Raw genomic sequence first — 22500 nt, forward strand, 5'->3', positions numbered from 1 at the left:
CCCTGATCTGAGACACAGGAAGTGAGACGTGCGTGTGAGGAAGTCCCTGATCTGAGACACAGGAAGTGAGACGTACGTGTGAGGAAGTCCCTGATCTGAGACACAGGAAGTGACACGTACGTGTGAGGAAGTCCCTGATCTGGGACACAGGAAGTGAGACGTACGTGTGAGGAAGTCCCTGATCTGAGACACAGGAAGTGACACATACGTATGAGGAAGTCCCTGATCTGAGACACAGGAAGTGACACGTACGTGTGAGGAAGTCCCGGATCTGCCGGATGAGTCCTCTCAGCTCCTCGTTGCTCTGCTGGACCCTCCTGTTGGTTCTGTTCGTCTTCATCAGGACGTCCTGAGCGCTCAGCTTCGCCTCGTCCGCCTTCAGCTTCACCTCCGACACCTGCACCAAAAACACCGGTGAAAACCAGGACCAGGTCCAGACCAGGACCCCTCAGAGACCAGGACCCCTCAGAGACCAGGACCCGTCAGACCCGTCAGAGACCAGGACCCGTCAGGCCCATCAGAGATCAGGACCCGTCAGACCCGTCAGAGACCAGGACCCATCAGAGACCAGGTCCAGTCAGAGACCAGGACCCGTCAGGCCCGTCAGAGACCAGGACCCGTCAGAGACCAGGACCCGTCAGACCCGTCAGAGACCAGGACCCGTCAGAGACCAGGACCCGGTCGCAGACTCACCATCTTGGAGAGTTTCTCCACTTCCTCCATGGCGTTGATGATTTCCCGTTCAGAGTCTCGGGCCTGGGTCCAGGCGCTGCCGGCCGCCGTCACCACGCCGTCACAGCCGTCCCCTCCACAGCGGGGCTGTCCCTCAGAGTCCACGCAGCCCAGCCCGCCACAGGGAGAGGACCCGCACGAGTCCTGACCCGACGATGGACTGCCACAAGTCTGGAACAGGATTAAGATATAAATGACAGTCGTCAGTGAAGATGAGTTCTGATAAAGAGACGACAGTAAAGAGTTCTGACGCCGTAGGAGCGGGACTAAGGACCTGGTGGCTGATCTGGGACAGGTCCAGGGTCTGCAGGTCCCCGGCCAGGTCGTCCAGCCTCTGCGCGTGCTCAGCGTGTCTCCTCAGGAACTCCTCTCTGGTGCGGTTCACTTTGTCCTCCGTGAGTTGCCGTAGGGCTCCGGAGGTTTCCGAGGGGCTGCCGGCGTCGACGGTGGAGGCGTTGGCTCGGGCCTCGGCCGCCTCAGACTGCAGGAAGTACCTGGTGACGCTGTCCGTCGCCCCTGGCAACAGACAGAAACGACCACTGAGGTGAAGATGATGGATCCATAATCTGAGTCAGTCTTTAGTCTGAACCAGGTCCAGAGACTTAAAACCAGGGCCACGCAGAACCTGAACCCTCAGAACCTGAACCATCAGAACCTGAACCCTCAGAACCTGAACCCTCAGGACCTGAACCCTCAGAACCTGAACCCTCAGGACCTGAACCCTCAGAACCTGAACCTTCAGGACCTGAACCCTCAGAACCTGAACCCTCAGGACCTGAACCCTCAGAACCTGAACCCTCAGAACCTGAACCATCAGAACCTGAACCCTCAGAACCTGAACCCTCAGGACCTGAACCCTCAGAACCTGAACCCTCAGGACCTGAACCTTCAGGACCTGAACCCTCAGGACCTGAACCCTCAGAACCTGAACCCTCAGGACCTGAACCCTCAGAACCTGAACCCTCAGAACCTGAACCCTCAGAACCTGAACCCTCAGAACCTGAACCATCAGAACCTGAACCCTCAGAACCTGAACCCTCAGAACCTGAACCCTCAGGACCTGAACCTTCAGGACCTGAACCCTCAGAACCTGAACCCTCAGAACCTGAACCCTCAGGACCTGAACCCTCAGAACCTGAACCCTCAGAACCTGAACCCTCAGAACCTGAACCATCAGAACCTGAACCTTCAGAACCTGAACCCTCAGAACCTGAACCCTCAGAACCTGAACCATCAGAACCTGAACCCTCAGAGCCTGAACCCTCAGAACCTGAACCTTCAGAACCTGAACCCTCAGAACCTGAACCCTCAGAACCTGAACCCTCAGAACCTGAACCCTCAGGGTTCTTCCAGGTCATGGAGGGTAGATGTGCAGCGTGACACGCCCACAGTGATGTCACTGTGACATCACTGCAGCCCTCTGAGCCCTCTGACCTTTATCCCCCATGACCTTTGACCCCCCTGATCTCCAACCCCCCTGACCTCTGACCCCTCTTCCCCCCTGACCTCTGACCCCCCCTGACCTCTGCCCCCCTGACCTCTGACCCCTGACCTCTGACCCCCCGACCCCTCTGACCCCCCTGACCTCTGACCCCCTCACCTCTGACCCCCCGACCCCTCTGACCCCCCTGACCTCTGACCCCCCCTGGCCTCTGACCCCCCTGACCCCTCTGACCCCCCTGACCCCCCGACCTCTGACCCCCCCGACCTCTGACCCCCCTGACCTCTGCCCCCTCACCTCTGACGTTGGAGTTCTTGATGACCTCGACCTGGTCCAGCAGCTCCTGAACCGTCCGCTCCAGCTTCTGAGCGTCTGCCGTCACAGAGTCCAGTTTGGATCCTGCAGCCGAGTCCTGGTCCTCCAGCTGCTCCAGCCTCTGCTCAGTGTGGTTCAACACCTGGCTCAGGGCCCCCATCAGGTCGCTGAGGGGACACCAAGGTCAAAGGTCACCATGTGTTGACTTTAATCTCCAGATTAAATATAATCTCACCTGTTTAGACTCCAGATTAAGTATAATCTCACCTGTTTAGACTCCAGATTAAATATAATCTCACCTGTTCAGACTCCAGATTAAGAATAACCTCACCTGTTTGTTTAGACTCCAGATTAAATATAATCTCACCTGTTTGTTCAGACTCCAGATTAAGAATAACCTCACCTGTTCAGACTCCAGATTAAATATAATCTCACCTGTTCAGACTCCAGATTAAATATAATCTCACCTGTTTGTTCAGACTCCAGATTAAGAATAACCTCACCTGTTTAGACTCCAGATTAAATATAATCTCACCTGTTTAGACTCCAGATTAAGTATAATCTCACCTGTTCAAACTCCAGATTAAGTATAATCTCACCTATTCAGACTCCAGATTAAATATAATCTCACCTGTTTGTTCAGACTCCAGATTAAATATAATCTCACCTGTTTAGATTCCAGATTAAATATAATCTCACCTGTTCAGACTCCAGATTAAATATAATCTCACCTGTTTAGACTCCAGATTAAATATAATCTCACCTGTTTATTCAGACTCCAGATTAAGAATAACCTCACCTGTTTGTTTAGACTCCAGATTAAATATAATCTCACCTGTTCAGACTCCAGATTAGGTATAATCTCACCTGTTAAGACTCCAGATTAAGTATAATCTCACCTGTTCAGACTCCAGATTAAGTATAATCTCACCTGTTCAGACTCCAGATTAAGTATAATCTCACCTGTTTGTTCAGACTCCAGATTAAATATAATCTCACCTGTTTAGACTCCAGATTAAGTATAATCTCACCTGTTCAGACTCCAGATTAAATATAATCTCACCTGTTTAGACTCCAGATTAAGTATAATCTCACCTGTTCAGACTCCAGATTAAGTATAATCTCACCTGTTCAGACTCCAGATTAAATATAATCTCACCTGTTTAGACTCCAGATTAAGTATAATCTCACCTGTTCAGACTCCAGATTAAGTATAATCTCACCTGTTTGTTTAGACTCCAGATTAAATATAATCTCACCTGTTTAGACTCCAGATTAAGTATAATCTCACCTGTTCAGACTCCAGATTAAATATAATCTCACCTGTTCAGACTCCAGATTAAATATAATCTCACCTGTTCAGACTCCAGATTAAGTATAATCTCACCTGTTCAGACTCCAGATTAAGTATAATCTCACCTGTTTGTTTAGACTCCAGATTAAGTATAATCTCACCTGTTTGTTTAGACTCCAGATTAAGTATAATCTCACCTGTTCAGACTCCAGATTAAATATAATCTCACCTGTTCAGACTCCAGATTAAATATGATCTCACCTGTTCAGACTCCAGATTAAGTATAATCTCACCTGTTTGTTCAGACTCCAGATTAAGTATAATCTCACCTGTTTAGACTCCAGATTAAATATAATCTCACCTGTTTGTTTAGACTCCAGATTAAATATAATCTCACCTGTTTGTTTAGACTCCAGATTAAATATAATCTCACCTGTTTGTTCAGACTCCAGATTAAATATAATCTCACCGGTTTAGACTCCAGATTAAATATAATCTCACCTGTTCAGACTCCAGATTAAGTATAATCTCACCTGTTTGTTTAGACTCCAGATTAAATATAATCTCACCTGTTCAGACTCCAGATTAAGTATAATCTCACCTGTTTGTTTAGACTCCAGATTAAGTATAATCTCACCTGTTCAGACTCCAGATTAAGTATAATCTCACCTGTTTGTTCAGACTCCAGATTAAATATAATCTCACCTGTTTGTTCAGACTCCAGATTAAGTATAATCTCACCTGTTTGTTTAGACTCCAGATTAAGTATAATCTCACCTGTTCAGACTCCAGATTAAGTATAATCTCACCTGTTCAGACTCCAGATTAGGTATAACCTCACCTGTTTGTTCAGACTCCAGATTAAATATAATCTCACCTGTTTGTTCAGACTCCAGATTAAGTATAATCTCACCTGTTCAGACTCCAGATTAAGTATAATCTCACCTGTTCAGACTCCAGATTAAGTATAATCTCACCTGTTCAGACTCCAGATTAAGTATAATCTCACCTGTTCAGACTCCAGATTAAGTATAATCTCACCTGTTCAGACTCCAGATTAAGTATAATCTCACCTGTTCAGACTCCAGATTAAGTATAATCTCACCTGTTTGTTCAGACTCCAGATTAAGTATAATCTCACCTGTTTAGACTCCAGATTAAATATAATCTCACCTGTTTATTCAGACTCCAGATTAAGTATAATCTCACCTGTTTAGACTCCAGATTAAATATAATCTCACCTGTTTGTTCAGACTCCTGATTAAGTATAATCTCACCTGTTTGTTGATACTCCAGATTAAGTATAATCTCACCTGTTTAGATTCCAGATTAAGTATAATCTCACCTGTTTGTTTAGACTCCAGATTAAATATAATCTCACCTGTTTGTTCAGACTCCAGATTAAGTATAATCTCACCTGTTCAGACTCCAGATTAAATATAATCTCACCTGTTTGTTCAGACTCCAGATTAAGTATAATCTCACCTGTTTAGACTCCAGATTAAATATAATCTCACCTGTTTGTTCAGACTCCTGATTAAGTATAATCTCACCTGTTTGTTGAGACTCCAGATTAAGTATAATCTCACCTGTTCAGACTCCAGATTAAGTATAATCTCACCTGTTCAGACTCCAGATTAAGTATAATCTCACCTGTTTGTTTAGACTCCAGATTAAGTATAATCTCACCTGTTTGTTCAGACTCCAGATTAAGTATAATCTCACCTGTTCAGACTCCAGATTAAATATAATCTCACCTATTCAGACTCCAGATTAAGTATAATCTCACCTATTCAGACTCCAGATTAAGTATAATCTCACCTGTTTAGACTCCAGATTAAATATAATCTCACCTGTTTGTTCAGACTCCAGATTAAATATAATCTCACCTGTTCAGACTCCAGATTAAGTTTAATCTCACCTGTTTGTTTAGACTCCAGATTAAGTATAATCTCACCTATTCAGACTCCAGATTAAATATAATCTCACCTGTTTAGACTCCAGATTAAATATAATCTCACCTGTTCAGACTCCAGATTAAATATAATCTCACCTGTTTGTTCAGACTCCAGATTAAGTATAATCTCACCTGTTTGTTCAGACTCCAGATTAAGTATAATCTCACCTGTTCAGACTCCAGATTAAATATAATCTCACCTGTTTGTTCAGACTCCAGATTAACTATAATCTCACCTGTTTAGACTCCAGATTAAATATAATCTCACCTGTTCAGACTCCAGATTAAATATAATCTCACCTGTTCAGACTCCAGATTAAATATAATCTCACCTGTTCAGACTCCAGATTAAGTATAATCTCACCTGTTTGTTCAGACTCCAGATTAAATATAATCTCACCTGTTCAGACTCCAGATTAAGTATAATCTCACCTGTTTGTTCAGACTCCAGATTAAATATAATCTCACCTGTTTGTTTAGACTCCAGATTAAGTATAATCTCACCTGTTTGTTCAGACTCCAGATTAAATATAATCTCACCTGTTCAGACTCCAGATTAAATATAATCTCACCTATTCAGACTCCAGATTAAGTATAATCTCACCTATTCAGACTCCAGATTAAGTATAATCTCACCTGTTTAGACTCCAGATTAAATATAATCTCACCTGTTTGTTCAGACTCCAGATTAAATATAATCTCACCTGTTCAGACTCCAGATTAAGTTTAATCTCACCTGTTTGTTTAGACTCCAGATTAAGTATAATCTCACCTATTCAGACTCCAGATTAAGTATAATCTCACCTGTTCAGACTCCAGATTAAATATAATCTCACCTGTTTTTTCAGACTCCAGATTAAATATAATCTCACCTGTTCAGACTCCAGATTAAATTTAATCTCACCTGTTTGTTTAGACTCCAGATTAAATATAATCTCACCTGTTTGTTCAGACTCCAGATTAAGTATAATCTCACCTGTTCAGACTCCAGATTAAATATAATCTCACCTGTTTGTTCAGACTCCAGATTAACTATAATCTCACCTGTTTAGACTCCAGATTAAATATAATCTCACCTGTTCAGACTCCAGATTAAGTATAATCTCACCTGTTTGTTGAGACTCCAGATTAAATATAATCTCACCTGTTCAGACTCCAGATTAAATATAATCTCACCTATTCAGACTCCAGATTAAGTATAATCTCACCTGTTTAGACTCCAGATTAAATATAATCTCACCTGTTTGTTTAGACTCCAGATTAAATATAATCTCACCTGTTCAGACTCCTGATTATATATAATCTCACCTGTTTGTTTAGACTCCAGATTAAATATAATCTCACCTGTTCAGACTCCAGATTAAATATAATCCCACCTGTTTGTTTAGACTCCAGATTAAATATAATCTCACCTGTTTGTTCAGACTCCAGATTAAATATAATCTCACCTATTTGTTCGGACTCCAGATTAAGTATAATCTCACCTGTTTGTTTAGACTCCAGATTAAGAATAATCTCACCTGTTTGTTCAGACTCCAGATAAAGTATAATCTCACCTGTTCAGACTCCAGATTAAATATAATCTCACCTGTTTGTTTAGACTCCAGTTTAAATATAATCTCACCTGTTTGTTTAGACTCCAGATTAAGTATAATCTCACCTGTTCAGACTCCAGTTTAAATATAATCTCACCTGTTTGTTCAGACTCCAGATTAAGTATAATCTCACCTGTTCAGACTCCAGTTTAAATATAATCTCACCTGTTTGTTCAGACTCCAGATTAAGTATAATCTCACCTGTTTGTTCAGACTCCAGATTAAGTATAATCTCACCTGTTCAGACTCCAGATTAAATATAATCTCACCTGTTTGTTTAGACTCCAGATTAAATATAATCTCACCTGTTTGTTCGGACTCCAGATTAAGTATAATCTCACCTGTTTGTTTAGACTCCAGATTAAATATAATCTCACCTGTTCAGACTCCAGATTAGGTATAATCTCACCTGTTAAGACTCCAGATTAAGTATAATCTCACCTGTTCAGACTCCAGATTAAGTATAATCTCACCTGTTTAGACTCCAGATTAAGTATAATCTCACCTGTTTGTTTAGACTCCAGATTAAATATAATCTCACCTGTTCAGACTCCAGATTAAGTATAATCTCACCTGTTCAGACTCCAGATTAAGTATAATCTCACCTTTTTAGACTCCAGATTAAGTATAATCTCACCTGTTCAGACTCCAGATTAAGTATAATCTCACTTGATCAGACTCCAGATTAAATATAATCTCACCTGTTTAGACTCCAGATTAAGTATAATCTCACCTGTTTAGACTCCAGATTAAGTTTAATCTCACCTGTTTAGACTCCAGATTAAGTATAATCTCACCTGTTCAGACTCCAGATTAAGTATAATCTCACCTGTTTAGACTCCAGATTAAGTATAATCTCACCTGTTTAGACTCCAGATTAAGTATAATCTCACCTGGCCTGCTGGAGCAGCTCCTGGATCTCGGTGAGCGGCTGCGAGGCCGGGTTCTGGTTCAGGACGACCCGGATGTCGGCGACGCTGCTCTCCAAGCTGTCGATGGACTTCCTGTACGGGCCGCTGACTCCGCTGGCTTTGACGGCGTTCACCTTGTTGACGAGGCGGTGCGTCTGATTGGTCAGCTGACCGATGACGGCGTCCCACTCGGCGAAGCACTGGTGGCAGCGGCGGCAGTCGGGGAAGGTGCCGGAGAAGCCACGGGCGCAGACGTCGCAGCGCGGGCCGGAGACGCCCTCCACGCACACGCAGTGACCGCTGCGTTTGTCACACTGCTGCTCGGACGCACCGCGGGGGTCGCAGTCACACGCTGAGACGGAGACACACACACACACACGCACAGACACACACACACACAGGGACACACACACACACACACACACACACAAACACACACACACACACAGACACACACACACACACGCACAGACACACACACACACACACACACACAGACACACACACACACACTCACACACAAACACACACACACTCACACACACACACATACACACACACACACACACACACACACAGACACACACACAGACGCACACACACACAGGGACACACAGAGACACACACACACACACACACACACACACAGGGACACACACACACACACACACACACACACACACACACACACACAAAGACAGTTATTTACTGTAAAAACATTTCTCAGGAAGAGCTGGAGACAATCTGCCCAACTTCCTGTGTGTGTCTGTGTGTGTGTGTGTGTGTGTGTGTGTGTGTGTGTGTTTCTGTCTCTCTATGTGTGTGTGTGTGTGTGTGTGTGTGTGTGTGTGTGTGTGTGTGTGTGTCTCGGGGCCTCGGGGAACATCTGGAGCTGATATCCGTGGAGCAGCAGAGCAGGAATGTTCCCAGGAGCGTCTGAAGTGTCGTGTGTGTGTGTGTGTGTGTGTGTGTGTGTGTGTGTGTGTGTGTGTGTGTGTGTGAGTGTGTGTGTGTTCATTGACTTTGTTCTGTTTTGGGTTCAACAACACTTTTGTTTCACGTTCTGATGTTTTTAAACCGTTGGTTTGATTCCAGCGCGTCCTCAGCTTCGGCACTCGAACCGTGAACTCACCGTGACACTGGAGCTCCGGGTCACCCCAGAACAGCGCTCTGCACTCGCTGCACGTTCGTCCCCCGAAGCCGGACCGACAGGAACACTGACCGCTGATCTGAGGAAGACAAGAGTCCGAGTCACGAACGTGAGGAACCAGAACCAGAACCAGAACCAGAACCACAGGAGAGAAGAACCAGAACCACAGGAGAGAAGAACCAGAACCAGAACCAGAACCAGAACCACAGGAGAGAAGAACCAGAACCAGAACCACAGGAGAGAAGAACCAGAACCAGAACCAGAACCACAGGAGAGAAGAACCAGAACTTCTGTGTGCGTCCCGTCGCGGCCGCTCACCTCGTTGCAGGACGTCCCGTGCGAGTGTTGGGCGTTGCAGTCGCAGGTCTGGCAGCCGCGGCCGCTCGCCATGTCCCAGGTGTCGGGCGCGCAGCGGTCGCAGTGTTGGCCGGTGACGTTGGCGAGGCAGCGGCACTGACCGCTGCTGAGGTCGCAGTGGCAGTCGCCCGAGGCCGGGCAGCTGGAGCGCTCGCTGCCCAGACGGTTACAGACGCACTCTGGGGACGAGGAGCGGGACAGTTACACCGTTTACTTCGAGAGTTCAAGATGTGCGTTGCCATGGTAACACGTGTACTCACTGCGACAGTCCTGCAGCAGGGCGTTGCCGTAGTAACCCAGCTTGCAGCTCTGACAGGCGGCGCCCTCGCTGTGGTAGAGGCAGCGCAGACACTCGCCGGTCTGGGCGTCGCAGGACTCCGGGTCCAACACGTCGATGTTGTCGTTGCACTGACACGGCTGACACTGCCCCCCCACCTCCCCGGGGTTTCCATAGTAACCAGGGGCGCACTCGTCACAGCGAGCACCTGCAGAGAGAAGGAGACGGAAATGTGCGGTTCAGTCATCTGAGCTTCACTTCCGACGTTCGATCCCGCTCTGGTTAGCTCCTCCCTGCTCTGGTTAGCTCCTCCCTGCTCTGGTTAGCTCCTCCCTGCTCTCGTTAGCTCCTCCCTGCTCTGGTTAGCTCTTCCCTGCTCTGGTTAGCTCCTCCCTGCTCTGGTTAGCTCCTCCCTGCTCTCGTTAGCTCCTCCCTGCTCTGGTTAGCTCTTCCCTGCTCTGGTTAGCTCCTCCCTGCTCTCGTTAGCTCCTCCCTGCTCTGGTTAGCTCTTCCCTGCTCTGGTTAGCTCTTCCCTGCTCTGGTTAGCTCCTCCCTGCTCTGGTTAGCTCCTCCCTGCTCTGGTTAGCTCCTCCCTGCTCTGGTTAGCTCCTCCCTGCTCTGGTTAGCTCCTTCCTGCTCTGGGTAGCTCCTCCCTGCTCTGGTTAGCTCCTCCCTGCTCTGGTTAGCTCCTCCCTGCTCTGGTTAGCTCCTTCCTGCTCTGGTTAGCTCCTTCCTGCTCTGGGTAGCTCCTCCCTGCTCTGGTTAGCTCCTCCCTGCTCTGGTTAGCTCCTCCCTGCTCTGGTTAGCTCCTTCCTGCTCTGGTTAGCTCCTCCCTGCTCTGGTTAGCTCCTCCCTGCTCTGGTTAGCTCCTCCTGCTCTGGTTAGCTCCTCCCTGCTCTGGTTAGCTCCTCCCTGCTCTGGTTAGCTCCTTCCTGCTCTGGTTAGCTCCTTCCTGCTCTGGTTAGCTCCTCAGTGTTAATAAAGTTTTGTATCAGTGTTAATAAAGTGTTACCTTTGTATCCATGGTTACAGACACAGATGGCCTGCTGGGAGTCGTCTCCACGGTAACAGCTTCCTGCGAACTGCCGCAGGCTACCGGGGCCGTCAGGACACAAACATGGCCGACAGTGATCACCTGACCCCAACACGGGGTCGCCATAGTAACCGTCCAGACACCTGGGAGACAGGAAGAGACGACTTTAAGTAGTCCTCAAACCTCTGTAACTAGTCCTTACTCCTCTGTAACTAGTCCTTACTCCTCTGTAACTAGTCCTCACTCCTCTGTAACTAGTCCTCACTCCTCTGTAACTAGTCCTTACTCCTCTGTAACTAGTCCTCAAACCTCTGTAACTAGTCCTTACTCCTCTGTAACTAGTCCTTACTCCTCTGTAACTAGTCCTTACTCCTCTGTAACTAGCCCTTACTCCTCTGTAACTAGTCCTTACTCCTCTGTAACTAGTCATTACTCCTCTGTAACTAGTCCTCACTCCTCTGTAACTAGTCCTGACTCCTCTGTAACTATTCCTCACTCCTCTGTAACTAGTCCTTACTCCTGTGTAACTAGTCCTCACTCCTCTGTAACTAGTCCTTACTCCTCTGTAACTAGTCCTCACTCCTCTGTAACTAGTCCTTACTCCTCTGTAACTAGTCCTTACTCCTCTGTAACTAGTCCTCACTCCTCTGTAACTAGTCCTCACTCCTCTGTAACTAGTCCTCAAACCTCTGTAACTAGTCCTCACTCCTCTGTAACTAGTCCTCAAACCTCTGTAACTAGTCCTCACTCCTGTGTAACTAGTCCTTACTCTGTAACTAGTCCTTACTCCTCTGTAACTAGTCCTCACTCCTCTGTAACTAGTCCTTACTCCTCTGTAACTAGTCCTTACTCCTCTGTAACTAGTCCTCACTCCTCTGTAACTAGTCCTTACTCCTATGTAACTAGTCCTCAAACCTCTGTAACTAGTTCTTACTCCTCTGTAACTAGTCCTCAAAGCTCTGTAACTAGTCCTCAAACCTCTGTAACTAGTCCTTACTCCTCTGTAACTAGTCCTTACTCCTCTGTAACTAGTCCTTACTCCTGTGTAACTAGTCCTCACTCCTCTGTAACTAGTCCTTACTCCTCTGTAACTAGTCCTTACTCATCTGTAACTAGTCCTCACTCCTCTGTAACTAGTCCTTACTCTGTAACTAGTCCTTACTCCTCTGTAACTAGTCCTCACTCCTCTGTAACTAGTCCTTACTCCTATGTAACTAGTCCTCAAACCTCTGTAACTAGTTCTTACTCCTCTGTAACTAGTCCTCAAACCTCTGTAACTAGTCCTCAAACCTCTGTAACTAGTCCTTACTCCTCTGTAACTAGTCCTTACTCCTCTGTAACTAGTCCTTACTCCTGTGTAACTAGTCCTCACTCCTCTGTAACTAGTCCTTACTCCTCTGTAACTAGTCCTTACTCCTCTGTAACTAGTCCTTACTCCTCTGTAACTAGTCCTCAAACCTCTGTAACTAGTCCTTCCTCCTCTGTAACTAGTCCTCACTCCTCTGTAACTAGTCCTTACTCCTCTGTAACTAGTCCTTACTCATCTGTAACTAGTCCTCACTCCTCTGTAACTAGTCCTTACTCTGTAACTAGTCCTTACTCCTCTGTAACTAGTCCTCACTCCTCTGTAACTAGTCCTTACTCCTATGTAACTAGTCCTCAAACCTCTGTAACTAGTTCTTACTCCTCTGTAACTAGTCCTCAAACCTCTGTAACTAGTCCTCAAACCTCTGTAACTAGTCCTTACTCCTCTGTAACTAGTCCTTACTCCTCTGTAACTAGTCCTTACTCCTGTGTAACTAGTCCTCACTCCTCTGTAACTAGTCCTTACTCCTCTGTAACTAGCCCTTACTCCTCTGTAACTAGTCCTCACTCCTCTGTAACTAGCCCTTACTCCTCTGTAACTAGTCCTCACTCCTCTGTAACTAGTCCTTACTCCTCTGTAACTAGTCCTCAAACCTCTGTAACTAGTCCTTACTCCTCTGTAACTAGTCCTTACTCCTCTGTAACTAGTCCTTACTCCTCTGTAACTAGCCCTTACTCCTCTGTAACTAGTCCTTACTCCTCTGTAACTAGTCATTACTCCTCTGTAACTAGTCCTCACTCCTCTGTAACTAGTCCTGACTCCTCTGTAACTATTCCTCACTCCTCTGTAACTAGTCCTTACTCCTGTGTAACTAGTCCTCACTCCTCTGTAACTAGTCCTTACTCCTCTGTAACTAGTCCTCACTCCTCTGTAACTAGTCCTTACTCCTCTGTAACTAGTCCTTACTCCTCTGTAACTAGTCCTCACTCCTCTGTAACTAGTCCTCACTCCTCTGTAACTAGTCCTCAAACCTCTGTAACTAGTCCTCACTCCTCTGTAACTAGTCCTCAAACCTCTGTAACTAGTCCTCACTCCTGTGTAACTAGTCCTTACTCTGTAACTAGTCCTTACTCCTCTGTAACTAGTCCTCACTCCTCTGTAACTAGTCCTTACTCCTCTGTAACTAGTCCTTACTCCTCTGTAACTAGTCCTCACTCCTCTGTAACTAGTCCTTACTCCTATGTAACTAGTCCTCAAACCTCTGTAACTAGTTCTTACTCCTCTGTAACTAGTCCTCAAAGCTCTGTAACTAGTCCTCAAACCTCTGTAACTAGTCCTTACTCCTCTGTAACTAGTCCTTACTCCTCTGTAACTAGTCCTTACTCCTGTGTAACTAGTCCTCACTCCTCTGTAACTAGTCCTTACTCCTCTGTAACTAGTCCTTACTCATCTGTAACTAGTCCTCACTCCTCTGTAACTAGTCCTTACTCTGTAACTAGTCCTTACTCCTCTGTAACTAGTCCTCACTCCTCTGTAACTAGTCCTTACTCCTATGTAACTAGTCCTCAAACCTCTGTAACTAGTTCTTACTCCTCTGTAACTAGTCCTCAAACCTCTGTAACTAGTCCTCAAACCTCTGTAACTAGTCCTTACTCCTCTGTAACTAGTCCTTACTCCTCTGTAACTAGTCCTTACTCCTGTGTAACTAGTCCTCACTCCTCTGTAACTAGTCCTTACTCCTCTGTAACTAGTCCTTACTCCTCTGTAGCTAGTCCTTACTCCTCTGTAACTAGTCCTCAAACCTCTGTAACTAGTCCTTCCTCCTCTGTAACTAGTCCTCACTCCTCTGTAACTAGTCCTTACTCCTCTGTAACTAGTCCTTACTCATCTGTAACTAGTCCTCACTCCTCTGTAACTAGTCCTTACTCTGTAACTAGTCCTTACTCCTCTGTAACTAGTCCTCACTCCTCTGTAACTAGTCCTTACTCCTATGTAACTAGTCCTCAAACCTCTGTAACTAGTTCTTACTCCTCTGTAACTAGTCCTCAAACCTCTGTAACTAGTCCTCAAACCTCTGTAACTAGTCCTTACTCCTCTGTAACTAGTCCTTACTCCTCTGTAACTAGTCCTTACTCCTGTGTAACTAGTCCTCACTCCTCTGTAACTAGTCCTTACTCCTCTGTAACTAGCCCTTACTCCTCTGTAACTAGTCCTCACTCCTCTGTAACTAGTCCTCACTCCTCTGTAACTAGTCCTTACTCCTCTGTAACTAGTCCTTACTCCTCTGTAACTAGTCCTTACTCCTCTGTAACTAGTCCTCAAACCTCTGTAACTAGTCCTTCCTCCTCTGTAACTAGTCCTCACTCCTCTGTAACTAGTCCTTACTCCTCTGTAACTAGTCCTTACTCCTCTGTAACTAGTCCTTACTCCTCTGTAACTAGTCCTTACTCCTCTGTAACTAGTCCTCACTCCTCTGTAACTAGTCATTACTCCTCTGTAACTAGTCCTCACTCCTCTGTAACTAGTCCTTACTCTGTAACTAGTCCTTACTCCTCTGTAACTAGTCCTCACTCCTGTGTAACTAGTCCTTACTCCTGTGTAACTAGTCCTTACTCCTCTGTAACCAGTCCTCACTCCCCTGTAACTAGTCCTCAAACCTCGGTAACTAGTCCTTACTCCTCTGTAACTAGTCCTCACTCCTCTGTAACTAGTCCTCACTCCTCTGTAACTAGTCCTTACTCTGTAACTAGTCCTTACTCCTCTGTAACTAGTCCTCACTCCTCTGTAACTAGTCCTTACTCCTCTGTAACTAGTCCTCACTCCCCTGTAACTAGTCCTTACTCCTCTGTAACTAGTCCTTACTCCTCTGTAACTAGTCCTTACTCCTCTGTAACTAGTCCTTACTCCTCTGTAACTAGTCCTCAAACCTCTGTAACTAGTCCTTACTCCTCTGTAACTAGTCCTCACTCCTCTGTAACTAGTCCTCACTCCTCTGTAACTCGTCCTTACTCCTCTGTAACTAGTCCTTACTCCTCTGTAACTAGTCCTTACTCCTCTGTAACTAGTCCTCACTCCTCTGTAACTAGTCCTTACTCTGTAACTAGTCCTAACTCCTCTGTAACTAGTTCTTACTCCTGTGTAACTAGTCCTTACTCCTCTGTAACTAGTCCTCACTCCTCTGTAACTAGTCCTTACTCTGTAACTAGTCCTAACTCCTCTGTAACTAGTTCTTACTCCTGTGTAACTAGTCCTCACTCCTCTGTAACTAGTCCTTACTCCTCTGTAACTAGTCCTCACTCCTCTGTAACTAGTCCTTACTCCTCTGTAACTAGTCCTCACTCCTCTGTAACTAGTCCTTACTCCTCTGTAACTAGTCCTTACTCCTCTGTAACTAGTCCTTACTCCTCTGTAACTAGTCCTTACTCCTGTGTGACTAGTCCTTACTCCTCTGTAACTAGTCCTCACTCCTCTGTAACTAGTCCTCACTCCTCTGTAACTAGTCCTTACTCCTCTGTAACTAGTCCTTACTCCTCTGTAACTAGTCCTTACTCCTCTGTAACTAGTCCTTACTCTGTAACTAGTCCTAACTCCTCTGTAACTAGTTCTTACTCCACTGTAACTAGTCCTCACTCCTCTGTAACTAGTCCTTACTCCTCTGTAACTAGTCCTTACTCCTCTGTAACTAGTCCTTACTCCTCTGTAACTAGTCCTTACTCCTCTGTGACTAGTCCTTACTCCTCTGTAACTAGTCCTCACTCCTCTGTAACTAGTCCTCACTCCTCTGTAACTAGTCCTCACTCCTGTGTAACTAGTCCTTACTCCTCTGTAACTAGTCCTCACTCCTCTGTAACTAGTCCTTACTCCTCTGTAACTAGTCCTTACTCCTCTGTAACTAGTCCTTACTCCTGTGTAACTAGTCCTCACTCCACTGTAACTAGTCCTTACTCCTCTGTAACTAGTCCTTACTCCTCTGTAACTAGTTCTTACTCCTCTGTAACTAGTCCTTACTCCTGTGTAACTAGTCCTTACTCCTCTGTAACTAGTCCTCACTCCACTGTAACTAGTCCTTACTCCTCTGTAACTAGTCCTTACTCCTCTGTAACTAGTTCTTACTCCTCTGTAACTAGTCCTTACTCTGTAACTAGTCCTTACTCCTCTGTAACTAGTCCTCACTCCTCTGTAACTAGTCCTTACTCCTCTGTAACTAGTCCTCAAACCTCTGTAACTAGTCCTCAAACCTCTGTAACTAGTCCTTACTCCTCTGTAACTAGTCCTCACTCCTCTGTAACTAGTCCTTACTCCTCTGTAACTAGTCCTCAAACCTCTGTAACTAGTCCTCAAACCTCTGTAACTAGTCCTTACTCCTCTGTAACTAGTCCTTACTCCTGTGTAACTAGTCCTGACTCCTCTGTAACTAGTCCTCAAACCTCTGTAACTAGTCCTCAAACCTCTGTAACTAGTCCTTACTCCTGTGTAACTAGTCCTTACCCCTGTGTAACTAGTCCTTACTCCTCTGTAACTAGTCCTCAAACCTCTGTAACTAGTCCTTACTCCTCTGTAACTAGTCCTTACTCCTCTGTAACTAGTCCTTACTCCTGTGTAACTAGTCCTGACTCCTCTGTAACTAGTCCTTACTCCTCTGTAACTAGTCCTTACTCCTCTGTAACTAGTCCTTACTCCTCTGTAACTAGTCCTCAAACCTCTGTAACTAGTCCTTACTCCTCTGTAACTAGTCCTCACTCCTCTGTAACTAGTCCTTACTCCTCTGTAACTAGTCCTTAATCCTCTGTAACTAGTCCTCACTCCTCTGTAACTAGTCCTCAAACCTCTGTAACTAGTCCTTACTCCTCTGTAACTAGTCCTCAAACCTCTGTAACTAGTCCTTACTCCTCTGTAACTAGTCCTTACTCCTCTGTAACTAGTCCTTACTCCTCTGTAACTAGTCCTCAAACCTCTGTAACTAGTCCTTACTCCTCTGTAACTAGTCCTCACTCCTCTGTAACTAGTCCTTACTCCTCTGTAACTAGTCCTTACTCCTCTGTAACTAGTCCTTACTCCTCTGTAACTAGTCCTTACTCCTCTGTAACTAGTCCTCAAACCTCTGTAACTAGTCCTTACTCCTCTGTAACTAGTCCTCAAACCTCTGTAACTAGTCCTTACTCCTCTGTAACTAGTCCTTACTCCTCTGTAACTAGTCCTTACTCCTCTGTAACTAGTCCTTACTCCTCTGTAACTAGTCCTTACTCCTGTGTAACTAGTCCTTACTCCTCTGTAACTAGTCCTCACTCCTCTGTAACTAGTCCTCAAACCTCTGTAACTAGTCCTTACTCCTCTGTAACTAGTCCTCAAACCTCTGTAACTAGTCCTTACTCCTCTGTAACTAGTCCTTACTTCTCTGTAACTAGTTCTTACTCCTGTGTAACTAGTCCTTACTCCTCTGTAACTAGCCCTTACTCCTCTGTAACTAGCCCTTACTCCTCTGTAACTAGTCCTCACTCCTCTGTAACTAGTTCTTACTCCTGTGTAACTAGTTCTTACTCCTGTGTAACTAGTCCTTACTCCTCTGTAACTAGTCCTCACTCCTCTGTAACTAGTCCTTACTCCTCTGTAACTAGTCCTTACTCCTCTGTAACCAGTCCTCACTCCTCTGTAACTAGTCCTCACTCCTCTGTAACTAGTCCTTACTCCTCTGTAACTAGTCCTTACTCCTCTGTAACTAGTCCTCAAACCTCTGTAACTAGTCCTTACTCCTCTGTCACTAGTCCTTACTCCTCTGTAACTAGTCCTCACTCCTCTGTAACTAGTCCTTACTCCTCTGTAACTAGTCCTCACTCCTCTGTAACTAGTCCTCACTCCTCTGTAACTAGTCCTTACTCCTCTGTAACTAGTCCTCACTCCTCTGTAACTAGTCCTTACTCCTCTGTAACTAGTCCTTACTCCTCTGTAACTAGTCCTTACTCCTGTGTAACTAGTCCTCACACCTCTGTAACTAGTCCTTACTCCTGTGTAACTAGTCCTTACTCCTCTGTAACTAGTCATTACTCCTGTGTAACTAGTCCTTACTCCTCTGTAACTAGTCCTCACTCCTCTGTAACTAGTCCTCACTCCTCTGTAACTAGTTCTTACTCCTGTGTAACTAGTCCTTACTCCTCTGTAACTAGCCCTTACTCCTCTGTAACTAGTCCTTACTCCTGTGTAACTAGTCCTCACACCTCTGTAACTAGTCCTTACTCCTCTGTAACTAGCCCTTACTCCTCTGTAACTAGTTCTTACTCCTGTGTAACTAGTCCTTACTCCTCTGTAACTAGTCCTTACTCCTCTGTAACTAGTCCTTACTCCTGTGTAACTAGTCCTCACACCTCTGTAACTAGTCCTTACTCCTCTGTAACTAGCCCTTACTCCTCTGTAACTAGTCCTTACTCCTCTGTAACTAGTCCTTACTCCTCTGTAACTAGTCCTTACTCCTGTGTAACTAGTCCTCACACCTCTGTAACTAGTCCTTACTCCTGTGTAACTAGTCCTTACTCCTCTGTAACTAGTCCTTACTCCTCTGTAACTAGTCCTCACTCCTCTGTAACTAGTCCTTACTCCTCTGTAACTAGCCCTTACTCCTGTGTAACTAGTCCTCACTCCTCTGTAACTAGTCCTTACTCCTCTGTAACTAGTCCTCACTCCTCTGTAACTAGTCCTCACTCCTGTGTAACTAGTCCTCACTCCTCTGTAACTAGTCCTTACTCCTCTGTAACTAGTCCTCCCTCCTCTGTAACTAGTCCTTACTCCTCTGTAACTAGTCCTCCCTCCTCTGTAACTAGTCCTTACTCCTCTGTAACTAGTCCTTACTCCTGTGTAATAGTCCTTACTCCTCTGTAACTAGTCCTTACACCTCTGTAACTAGCCCTTACTCCTCTGTAACTAGTCCTCACTCCTCTGTAACTAGTCCTCACTCCTGTGTAACTAGTCCTCACTCCTCTGTAACTAGTCCTCACTCCTCTGTAACTAGTCCTTACTCCTCTGTAACTAGTCCTCACTCCTGTGTAACTAGTCCTCACTCCTCTGTAACTAGTCCTCACTCCTCTGTAACTAGTCCTTACTCCTCTGTAACTAGTTCTTACTCCTGTGTAACTAGTCCTCACTCCTCTGTAACTAGTCCTTACTCCTCTGTAACTAGTCCTTACTCCTCTGTAACTAGTCCTCACTCCTCTGTAACTAGTCCTTACTCCTCTGTAACTAGTCCTCAAACCTCTGTAACTAGTCCTCACTCCTCTGTAACTAGTCCTCACTCCTCTGTAACTAGTCCTTACTCTGTAACTAGTCCTTACTCCTGTGTAACTAGTCCTCACTCCTCTGTAACTAGTTCTTACTCCTGTGTAACTAGTCCTTACTCCTCTGTAACTAGTCCTCAAACCTCTGTAACTAGTCCTCACTCCTCTGTAACTAGTCCTCACTCCTCTGTAACTAGTCCTTACTCCTCTGTAACTAGCCCTTACTCCTGTGTAACTAGTCCTCACTCCTCTGTAACTAGTCCTCACTCCTCTGTAACTAGTCCTTACTCCTCTGTAACTAGTCCTCACTCCTCTGTAACTAGTCCTTACTCCTCTGTAACTAGTCCTCACTCCTCTGTAACTAGTCCTTACTCTGTAACTAGTCCTCACTCCTCTGTAACTAGTCCTCACTCCTCTGTAACTAGTCCTTACTCCTCTGTAACTAGTCCTCAAACCTCTGTAACTAGTCCTCACTCCTCTGTAACTAGTCCTTACTCCTCTGTAACTAGCCCTTACTCCTGTGTAACTAGTCCTCACTCCTCTGTAACTAGTCCTCACTCCTCTGTAACTAGTCCTTACTCCTCTGTAACTAGTCCTTACTCCTCTGTAACTAGTCCTTACTCCTCTGTAACTAGTCCTTACTCCTCTGTAACTAGTCCTCACTCCTCTGTAACTAGTCCTTACTCTGTAACTAGTCCTCACTCCTCTGTAACTAGTCCTCACTCCTCTGTAACTAGTCCTTACTCCTCTGTAACTAGTCCTTACTCCTCTGTAACTAGTCCTTACTCTGTAACTAGTCCTCACTCCTCTGTAACTAGTCCTCACTCCTCTGTAACTAGTCCTTACTCCTCTGTAACTAGTCCTCAAACCTCTGTAACTAGTCCTCACTCCTGTGTAACTCACCTGTCACAGTTGTGTCACAGGTGTAACTCACCTGTCACAGTTGTGTCACAGGTGTAACTCACCTGTCTCAGTGTGTGTCACAGGTGTAACTCACCTGTCACAGGTGTAACTCACCTGTCACAGTTGTGTCACAGGTGTAACTCACCTGTCACAGGTGTAACTCACCTATCACAGCTGTGTCACAGGTGTAACTCACCTGTCACAGGTGTAACTCACCTGTCTCAGTTTGTGTCACAGGTGTAACTCACCTGTCACAGGTGTAACTCACCTGTCTCAGTGTGTGTCACAGGTGTAACTCACCTGTCACAGGTGTAACTCACCTGTCTCAGTGTGTGTCACAGGTGTATCTCACCTGTCACAGTGTGTGTCACAGGTGTAACTCACCTGAGACAGGTGTAACTCACCTGTCTCAGGTGTAACTCACCTGTCTCAGTGTGTGTCTCAGGTGTAACTCACCTGTCACAGGTGTAACTCACCTGTCTCAGTGTGTGTCACAGGTGTAACTCACCTGTCACAGTGTGTGTCACAGGTGTAACTCACCTGTCACAGTGTGTGTCACAGGTGTAACTCACCTGTCTCAGTGTGTGTCACAGGTGTAACTCACCTGTCACAGTTGTGTCCGGTGCTGTGGTCCCTGCAGTCGGTGCAGCGCCCGGTCTGGGCCTCGCAGGTGTCGGCGTGCCCGTTGCAGGTGCAGGGTCGACAGGTGGGGAAGCCCCAGTGACCCGGCAGGCAGCGGTCACACTGACGGCCGTACGCTCCGGACACACACACACACTGACCCGTCAGCTGATCGCAGAAGGAGCCCTGGGAACCCTGAGGGTCGCACGCACACGCTGCAAACACCAGAGCAGCATTACTTCCTGTTTGTGACTGAAGGGGCTGTGACATCATCATCAGGGGACCAGGATCAAACACGTGTAAATCAATGTTATTATTCCACCTTCACACTGAACGACCCGGAGCTACAGTCTCACAGTAACGACGCTCTGAAGTCAAGGATGAAAGAACAACAACAACACTCGTGTGTCCGCTGCAGAGCCGAAGCGTTCTCAGGTGAAGCTGCTCGAGTTCTGACACCAGGACGAATCTGACGCCTGGTGACAAACGTGAAACACAACGAGTCTGAACATCGACGGTTCCCTGAGCAGGTTCTGACCTTTGCAGCCGCCGGGTCCGAACTGGAACGTGGCCGGAGCACATCGGTCACAGTTCCTGCCGTCCACGTTGGGGCGACACTGACACTGACCCCCGCTGGGGTCGCACACGGTGCTGAGGGCGCCCTGAGGGTCACACTGGCATTCTGGGAAATGTTCAAACACAGGAGACGCGTTAGACGACCGACACGCTTCAACAACACACATAAAACCAAACACGTTCAAACATCAGATGCAGTTTCATCTCCTGTGTGTCAGAGTCACGGGGGCGGGGCTTTACCTTTGGCGCCCTGGTGCAGCGTCGCCGAGATGCTGAAGATGAAGTTCCTGCAGATGTCCGTCATCGGGGACTTGATGACGCCGTAGCTGTTCTCCAGACACCGGTAACGCTGGAACATCTCCCAACCGCTGGAGTCTCCGACCTCCGAGGCCGTGAAGATCTCCAGGTTCTTACAGTGAGGCATCAACACGATCTGGGGACCAGGAGCAGGACAGACAGGTGTCTTAGTGTCCAGGTTCATCATCTGAGGACCATGAACCCTGAGACCAGCTGAAAACACCCTGTCTACAGGTGTCTCAGTGTCCAGGTTCAACATCTGAGGACCATGAACCCTGAGACCAGCTGAAAACACCCTGTCTACAGGTGTCTCAGTGTCCAGGTTCATCATCTGAGGACCATGAACCGTGAGACCAGCTGAAAACACCCTGTCTACAGGTGTCTCAGTGTCCAGGTTCATCATCTGAGGACCATGAACCGTGAGACCAGCTGAAAACACCCTGTCTACAGGTGTCTCAGTGTCCAGGTTCAAC

The 22500-nt window shown here is 46.2% G+C and overlaps 1 protein-coding gene across 1 annotated transcript in view; it reads right to left on the reverse strand.

The window, feature by feature from the left end:
• lamb1a (laminin, beta 1a) overlaps positions 1-22500 on the reverse strand; it is a 63028-nt gene that overhangs the window by 8014 nt on the left and 32514 nt on the right. The window contains exons 17-28 of the mRNA XM_083916749.1: positions 21971-22163; positions 21693-21836; positions 21138-21369; positions 11042-11205; positions 10013-10237; positions 9714-9931; positions 9378-9474; positions 8228-8597; positions 2471-2655; positions 1007-1248; positions 694-903; positions 253-397 (exon numbers count right to left, since the gene is read on the reverse strand). Coding sequence (XP_083772875.1) covers positions 253-397; positions 694-903; positions 1007-1248; positions 2471-2655; positions 8228-8597; positions 9378-9474; positions 9714-9931; positions 10013-10237; positions 11042-11205; positions 21138-21369; positions 21693-21836; positions 21971-22163 — 2425 coding nt within the window. The remainder of the gene's footprint in view (positions 1-252; positions 398-693; positions 904-1006; positions 1249-2470; positions 2656-8227; positions 8598-9377; positions 9475-9713; positions 9932-10012; positions 10238-11041; positions 11206-21137; positions 21370-21692; positions 21837-21970; positions 22164-22500) is intronic.

The sequence above is a fragment of the Echiichthys vipera genome (assembly GCF_963691815.1).
Source record: "Echiichthys vipera genome assembly, chromosome: 7".
In the NCBI taxonomy this organism is placed as follows: Eukaryota; Metazoa; Chordata; class Actinopteri; order Perciformes; family Trachinidae; genus Echiichthys; species Echiichthys vipera.